This window comes from Balaenoptera acutorostrata, chromosome 15 (genome assembly GCF_949987535.1).
Source record: "Balaenoptera acutorostrata chromosome 15, mBalAcu1.1, whole genome shotgun sequence".
NCBI lineage: Eukaryota > Metazoa > Chordata > Mammalia > Artiodactyla > Balaenopteridae > Balaenoptera > Balaenoptera acutorostrata.
Genome location: NC_080078.1, coordinates 37279435 through 37287388, shown reverse-complemented (window position 1 = coordinate 37287388; position 7954 = coordinate 37279435). Strand labels below are relative to the sequence as shown.

The window sequence follows — 7954 nt, the reverse complement described above, 5'->3', positions numbered from 1 at the left end:
GTTGTAGAATCCGGAGGCCCTCTGGTACTGATAATCCAGGGGACCAGAAGCCGGGGAAGAGCTTTTGGGACAGAGCGCTGAGGCAGTTCTGAGAACGGCTGCAGGAACTGAAGCGGAAGTTTTTTGTTGCGCTTGCCTGCCTGCGGCAGAAGGTGGCTGCCGGCCTACAGGCCTTGCGCAGTGCGGTTGAGGCCATCTGGGGAGAGTTGAAGTGTTTCTTCTTCTCTGTGGGGCAGGTCTTCAAGAGCCTCAGCCAGGTCTAGGGAGCCCCACAGGGTCCGGGAGGAGATTGGCCTCATGTAGAAGCCAATTTGATTTCCCCCTTCTCAGTAAGAATCTTCTGAAGCGACCTTTGCCCTCCTGCTCACCCTTGACCCATCCTTGCAACCTCCCTCACCTCTTGTCCTTCAGGGAGGACACCACCCTGCCCATCAAGCTCTCCCCACCCGGGTTTCCTTCTCCAGGTCTGACCTGCCTGTCGCTGTAGTGCTGAAATCCTAATAGAAGTTGATTGAACCAAATGGAGTGCCTGTGGGGATGGAGGCTGGGGGCCCAGTGGTGACAGGCAGAGTTCGTGGGTCAGATGGACCCAGGTGGGGGTCCTGGTTCTGGGTGAACAAGGACAAGCCACCCGCCTCTCTAATCTGTAACTAGGGACACTGGTCAAGGACTGACTCGTGGTGAGGACTGGACCATCTCAGGCCAGTGCATTGCTTATCGCGGTGCCTGAGGCATAGTAGGTGCTCAATAAATGCACACTCCTGGGGCACAGGGAGCTCCGGGGAGGGGCTTTGACCCCTCTTTTCTTCTCCTGATCTCCCTCTTTGGGCCTTCACCACTCCAGCTGGGGCCTCGCAACTCCTTGGTCTTTCTCCAAAGATCAGAGCCCCAGGAGCCAGGGAGGGTGGGGAGGGAGGGTGCACCCAATCCTGGGCCAGGAGGGAAGGCAGAGTAGGAGGGGGGGGAGTGGGGTCTCTGGGCCTGTGGCCTCCCTCACCTGGGCCTGCAAATGAAGACTGGGAGATCCAGGAGCAAGACCTGAGGGCCAGCCATGCTCACCATCTCTGAGGCCAAATTCCCCTCCCCCCAATCTCTCCAACCTCACCCCACCCAGCCCTGACTTCCTGCCTCAGGCGTGCTCACAGAGTAGCTTTGCCTTTGGGGATTCTCTGTAACCCACTCTTCCTCCCAACCCCTGAAGTCTGGACCTTCCCTAGGCTCAGAGCTTTACCTCCCAACTGTGCCTGAGAACCACCTCTACTTTCCCCAGATTTGGGGCTGGTTCTCCTTCAGTCCCTTGAGCTTTGGTTGATGAGTTCACTTCCTTTCCACAAGCATTTGCTAAGGAGCAGTCATGTGTCAGGTTGGTGGAGGGGCAGTAATTAAAATACAATATGTTTTGAGTGAAAAGTGACAGACAAAAGCAGGAGGTGTATGTGTGCTCTGGAGCTGGGGTGGGCAGCTTTTCTCTCCTGTATTTTTACCAGAAGTCACATGATTTAAAATCTGTCCACCAGAGGGAGAGGCAAACCAAGTCAGCCTGATGGGCAGGAAGAAGGTGGGGCAAACCTACAAGGCAGCTTTAGGTTTAGAGGAGTATGATGGTTAGGGGTCCCCAACTGTCAACCTGACTTGGCTGTGGGCAGGTTAGTTTTTCCTGTTAGCATTTTCAGTTAGAATTAGTTACCAATGTTACAGAAGAAGAGGTTTCCCGTATTAATCCAGAATCTGGGATTTTAAGTTTTATTCATTTTAATTAATTTAAACAGCCACATATGGCTGGAAGATACTGTATTGGACACGGAGGGTTAGTGGTAGACTCTAGAGGAGAAAAAATTCCAGGGTGAGATTGGTTGGCCTTACCAAGAGCTGCCTGTGACAGAAACCCTCCCCCCAACTCAACACACACACACACACACACACACACACACACACACACACACACAGTCTGAGCCTTTTCAGGTGGGAGGAACTCCCCCTGGACCTTCTCCCATCCAGCCTGCTTTTGAAGGGGTGGGGGAAGGAGAAATGCATCACCGTGATACAGTGGGGAGGGTAAAAGGTGGCATTTTGGTGCACTTAAAAAAAACATAAAGAGGGACCACTTTCAAGAAGGCTGTTTTACTTTGGGTATTTTAAAATACATTCCTGAGGCCTGGAAGAGTTCCCTGTGGGGACGGGAAGAACTACTGTACAGGGTCGGTGGAGCCAGAGAGAGGCGGCTGGGGTGTGGGGGCAGCGCCATCCACTGCAGCCTTGGAGGCCAGGCACACCGGGAAGATGCACGCGGGACAGACCTGGCGGAACCAGGCGCAGCTAGTACAGGGTCTCCCGGGCGTGGGTTCTCAGGTGGCGCAGCAGGTGGGAGTTGCGGCTGAAGCTGCGGCCACACTGCGTGCAGGAGTAGGGCCTGGCCCCCGTGTGCACCAGCATGTGCCGCAGTAGGTTGCAGCTGCGGCTGAAGATCTTGCCGCACTCCAGGCACTCCTGGGGGGGCTCGGCCTGCCCAGACGCGCCCTCGTCCCCCGCCCCGGCGTGGGTGGCCAGGTGGCGCTGCAGGTGGGCGTTGCGCCGGAAGCTCCGGCCGCACTTCTGGCAGCTGTAGGGCCGCTCGCCCGTGTGGCTGCGGCGGTGGCGGGCCAGGTTGGAGCTGTTGCGGAAGCGGTGGCCGCACGTGTCACAGACGTGAGGCTTCTCCCCGGTGTGGATGCGCTGGTGGCGCGCCAGGTGGGCGCTCTGGCTAAAGCCCTCGCCGCACTCGCTGCAGCGGCAGGGCTTCTCCCCCGTGTGGCTGCGCCGGTGGCGGGCGAGGTCCTGCGTCTGGCTGAAGCTCTTGCCGCACTGGGCGCAGTGGTGGGGCCTCGGGCCGCCGTGGGTCAGGAGGTGGCGGGCGAGGCCGGCCCTTCGCATGAAACGCTTCCCGCAGTGCGGGCAGCTGTAGGGCTTCTCGCCCGTGTGCACCCGCTGGTGGCAGACCAGCTGGGAGCTCTGACTGAAGCTGCGGCCGCAGACCTGGCAGGAGAAGGGCCGCTCGCCTGTGTGCACACGCCGGTGTGCCCCGAGGTGCTCGCTGCGCCGGAAAGCCTTGCCGCAGTCGCCGCACACGTAAGGCCTGAGCTCGGGCCCGGGACGCAGGCTGCCCGAGCACTCGGAGCATTGGTGGCCCTGGTCCTTGGCGTGGATCCGCAGATGGCGCTTGAGGCTGGAGCGGCGCTGGAAAGTTTGGCCGCAGTGAGAGCACAGGACGATGGCCAGATCGGGGGGCGCTGGGGTCTTGGTCTCCGGGGCGCCTGGGGGCTTTTGGTCCTGGGCGTGCGCCAGCAGGTGCTGCATGAGGCGGGCCCGGCGCTGGAAGCCCTGGCCGCACTCGGCACACAGGAAGGCGGGCTCGGAGGAGTGCGTCTGCAGGTGTTTGCTCAGGTGCGAGCTCTGGCGAAAGCGGTGGCCGCAGAGGTGGCAGGTGTGCGGCCGCTCATCCGTGTGCGTGCGCATGTGCAGCTTGAGGATGGAGCTGCGGCCGAAGCTCTTCCCGCAGCACAAGCACAGGAAGGACCGCGCGCCCGGGTGAGACCGCAGCTGGTGCGTCTCCAGGCGGGCCAGCTGTGGGAAGCTCACCCCGCAGTCTGTGCAGATGAACTTTATCTCCGGCTCCGACTTGGGGGCGCCCCCAGCCACTTTGACCTCGAGAACTTCACTCCTGTCGGGAGGGGACATTTCTCCACCGGGGCCGCCCACCTCAGGGCCCGGGCAGAGCGACTGAGTGTGGGGCTCTTCCGCTACCCTGGGACTCTCTCCCTGAGACTTTGCTGAGATGGCAGCGGGCCAGGACACCCCTTTCGGTTCCTCTTCTTTAAACGCCTCGTCTGGGGTTCTGCCTCCAAATCCTGGGAAAGAAGCAGAAAACAGGACAGGTCAGACCTTTTCGGAGGCGCTTCTGGGAATCGCCAGAACCTCAGTGCCTGGAAGCAGAAAGAATCCCAGAATCCTGCAAAGCTGGTAGGTGGGCAGAGGGTGGGTAAAAACCAAATAACATACAGTTTACTGTTTTAAAGTGTATAATTCTGGTCCATTAGGTCCATTCAAAATGTTGTGCAACCATCACCACTATCTATGTCATTCTTCCAAATGGAGACCCATACCCATTAGCAAGCCCTCCCATGACCACCTATTTTATTTTATTTTATTTTAGCTGTTGTAATTAATTTTACTGAAGTATAGTTATTTATAATATTGTGTTAATTTCTGCTGTACAGCAAATGGATTCAGTTATAGATATATTCTTTTCCATTACGTTTTATTAGAGGATATTGAATATAGTTCCCTGTGCTATACAGTAGGACCTTGCTGTTTATCCAGTCTATATATAATAGTTTGCATGTGCTAATCCCGAACTCCCAATCCATCCCTCTCTCCCACTCCCTTCCCCTTGACAACCACAAGTCTGTTCTCTATGTCTGTGTGTCTGTTTCATAGATCAGTTGATTTGTGTCATATTTTAGATTCCACATATAAATGATATCATATGGTATTTGCCATGACCACCTTATTGATTGATTGATTGATTGATTGGCCATGCTGCACAGCTTGCGGGATCTTAGTTCCCTGACCAGGAATTGAACCCGGGCCCACGGCAATGAAAGCCCAGAGTCCTAACCGCTGGATGGCCAGGGAGTTCCCGACTACCTATTTTAAAAGCTCAAAGTTTTGGAGGTTGATGATTAGACCCAATGAGCCTTAAAATAGCCCTGTATAGATACAGACATATCAATATATATCTATATAGATATATATATCAGTATATATTACCTCATCAAAATAGTCCATTTTTTGCCAAAGAGGTCAAAAAGTCAGGTCGGGACCACCCCTGACAGGCAAAGAAAAACCCTTCAGTGGTCATAAACCCGGGAAAAAGGCCTCTTACCCAGAGGATGCACAGGCCAAGCCTTCTTTGCTGGGACATCTTCAAAGGTTAGGGACTCCTGTGACCAAAGGAGGGGCAGAGATTGTCAGTGAGTGAGGAATGGGGCTCTAGGACCTGAGGGGGATGAAGAACTTTCAAGGTTTAAATTAAGAAAAACATGGATTTGCTAAAACTTCAGAGGCAGAGAACATTCCAGGGTGTGAGATCGACCTGGAGTGAGGGGACCAGTCTGGCTCACCAGCACAGCTGCCAGCTCCTGATCTCCAGAGTTCTCCTCTGGCCACAGCTCAGGGCCCTGGGGGGCTGACAGCACTGGGGGAGAAAGAAAGAGCTGTTAGAAGCCAGTCCTACCACCATGTGGCTCCGAGGACGTGCACCCATCGTCAGGGCCCTGTGACAGGCATCTTGGCTCGCCCCCATTCCTGTCAACTAGGGAGGCTGCCCGCTTCCTTCCCCACCCTCACCCACCTGGCCCCTCAGCTCCCACCGCACACCAGGCCTCCACCTTCCTTAGGCCCCAGATCCTCACCGCTCTCTTGCGTGGCCTGCAATGTTCTCCTGGGACCTGGGCTCAATGGCTGCTTTGAACTTGGGGGACATCTCCAGGCCCCCATCTCAGCAGGCTTGGAGGGCACTGGCTGGGACAGCGAGAGTTCCTGCGATGGCTCCAGGGCTGGAGGCCCTTCTGAGGGCACTTCCTTCTTGGGGCTGTGGCTGGAGACTTGGGAAGAGCCCCCCTGTTCCTCCAAGGTGACCTCTGCACGGGGACAATTCTTGCCAGCAGTAAAACTAAAATCCTGTTCAGAACACATCCATGTTAGGTGACGGACAGGACGGTAAACCAAGTCCTACTAACTCCCTAGGGCCATGGGACTGAGGAAAGGTGAGGGTCAGACAGGGAGGGAGTTAGGAGGTCAAGAAGGAGCCGGCAGAGGAAGGAAAGTGGGGTTTAGTGACTTCCTTTTTTTTGGCCTCACTGCGCGGCGTGCAGGACCGTAGTTCCCCGACCAGGGATCGAACCCACACCCCCTGCAGTAGAAGCGCGGAGTCTTAATCACTGGGCCACCAGGGAAGTCCCAGCTCAGTGATTTCTTAATGGGGTGATAAAGTCCCTGTCTTTCCACCTGCTGTCCAGCCCACCTGGCTGCCCCCCTCTTACCAGCGGCCCCACATTGCTGGACTCCCTCTGGACACCCTCCAACAGCAACACCACCTCTTCGCCATCCCTGAGCTGCTGGCCCTGGAGCCGGGCCAGGAGGTGTGGGGGCAGCACACTCAGGAACTGCTCCAGCACCAGCAGCTCCAGGATCTGCTTCTTGGTGTGAAGAGCCGGCCGCAGCCAGTGGCTACAGAGCTCCCGGAGGCGGCTCAGGGATGCCCTCGGCCCCATGTCCTCCTGATACTGGAAGCACCTGAAGAGCTGGTGAGCCACCTCGGGCCGGGGCCTGGCCTCTGGCTGCCTGGGGTCCTCCTGGCCGGCAGCCTCCTCCTCCTCCAGTTTGACTGCTCCGAGCTGCTCTGGCTCCCATGCAGCCGGGCCTGGTTCTGCAAGCATCCTTCACCTTGGGGACACCTCACAGTGGCTGCTCCAACTCTCGGGTCTCTCTCCCGCTTGGCTCCCACACCTGGGGCGTTAAGGGATGCCTACAGATGTGGCACCAGAGGAATCGTTTCTCGCACTGGTCACGAGTAGTGGCTCAGCCTGACCAACACACCAAAAGGCAGAGAAAACGGATTGTTCAGTATTCTCATTCCCTCCTGCAGCATTTAGAAGTTCACCTCACTTTACCCCAGTGATCAAAGTTGGCATTTGTGAGAGAGGACAGTCTGGCTTTCCCTGCCTCTTGATGTGGTGCCACGGGGAGTACCTGGCACCACCGAAGATGGGTCCTTGCCAAAAATGTTCCATCGCGATCCAATCCAGCCTTTAGACCCAACTTCCAGGTTAAAAGGCATTGCAGGGAATAAAAACAAGTTGGCAGAGAGGCTAAGAGTGATGGTGTTTAAAGGTACAAACTTGTAACAAGTAGTAAATAAGCCATAGAGATCTAATGCACAGTATAACAAATACAGACAATAATATTGTACTACAATATAATTACGTAATATGATACATATCATTACATTACAATCATAATATATAAATGCTGTATATCTTAAACTTGCTTAAGGTTATATGTCAAATTTATTAAAAAAACAACAACAACAAACAAACAAGTCAAATGTCCCTTGGGGAAACTACCAAACAAATCCCAAAGACAGGACATTATGGGAAACAAGTGGCCCAGGTTCTTCTGAGTCTGTTATGAAAAATAAGTGCATATAGGGGACACATTGCTCTGGAGGAGACTAACAGCTGATATAACCAAATGCACGAAACTTGATTGGATCCTGATTTAAAACAAAAAACAAAAGGCTCTAAAAGCTATTCTGGGGTCAGTTGGGGAAATCTGAATATGGGTGGAGCAATGGGTGATAATGGAGATGACTACCAACTTCTGAGATGAGATTCCAGTGTTGTGGTATGTAGGAAATTTCTTTATTCTTAGAAAATGTTGAAGGGTTTGGAAGTGAAGGGGCATGAGGATTCAGCCACATTTATGGATCAACAAGGCAAATGTGGCAAAATTATAGCAATTGCTGAATCTGGGAGATGGGTGTATGGATTCATCCATTCATTGCGTGGCTCTTTCAACTTCTCTGGAAGTTTGAGAATTTTAAAGATAAAAGGTTGGCAGGAGGGGGGGGTAGTTCACACATGTGATCGCTCCTTGACCAGACTTCCTGACCCTCACTTTCTGGCTCTGGAGGTGGTTCTCAGCAGTCAAGGCCAAGGCCACCCAACTGACCAGTGCAGGGCTGAGCTCCCACTTGGTCTCCCACTTGGTGTTCCAATCTCCTTCCCTCCCTGGGTTCCATCCCTAGAGACAGGCTGGGATGAGCCGGGGAGCTGGGATGGGTGGGTGGGTCTCCACATGGGACTGAAGCTTACTGCTTGCAGAAGTCTGTGACAGATGTGTTCCCAAGGCAGGC

The 7954-nt window shown here is 54.7% G+C and overlaps 1 protein-coding gene across 1 annotated transcript; it reads right to left on the bottom strand.

Moving 5' to 3' along the window:
- Positions 1-2316: 2316 nt before the first annotated feature.
- ZSCAN10 (zinc finger and SCAN domain containing 10) lies at positions 2317-6311 on the bottom strand. The gene is made up of 5 exons (XM_007181589.3): positions 6081-6311; positions 5451-5718; positions 5160-5224; positions 4922-4979; positions 2317-3884 (listed from the first exon to the last, which is right to left on the bottom strand). The coding sequence occupies exons 1-5, from the start codon at positions 6309-6311 to the stop codon at positions 2317-2319; spliced, it is 2190 nt and encodes a 729-aa protein (XP_007181651.3).
- Between the last annotated feature and the right edge of the window lie 1643 nt (positions 6312-7954).

Bases quoted from the DNA above. Each gene is read 5' to 3' on its own strand.
- ZSCAN10 (XM_007181589.3), bottom strand. From the start codon at position 6,311: ATGGGGCCGAGGGCATCCCTGAGCCGCCTCCGGGAGCTCTGTAGCCAC. The intron at 5,225-5,450 runs GTGAGGATCTGG...CAGTGCTGTCAG, and splicing joins GCAGGCCACGCAAGAGAGCG to CCCCCCAGGGCCCTGAGCTG. The intron at 3,885-4,921 runs GTAAGAGGCCTT...CTTCTTTCCCAG, and splicing joins TTGGCCTGTGCATCCTCTGG to GATTTGGAGGCAGAACCCCA.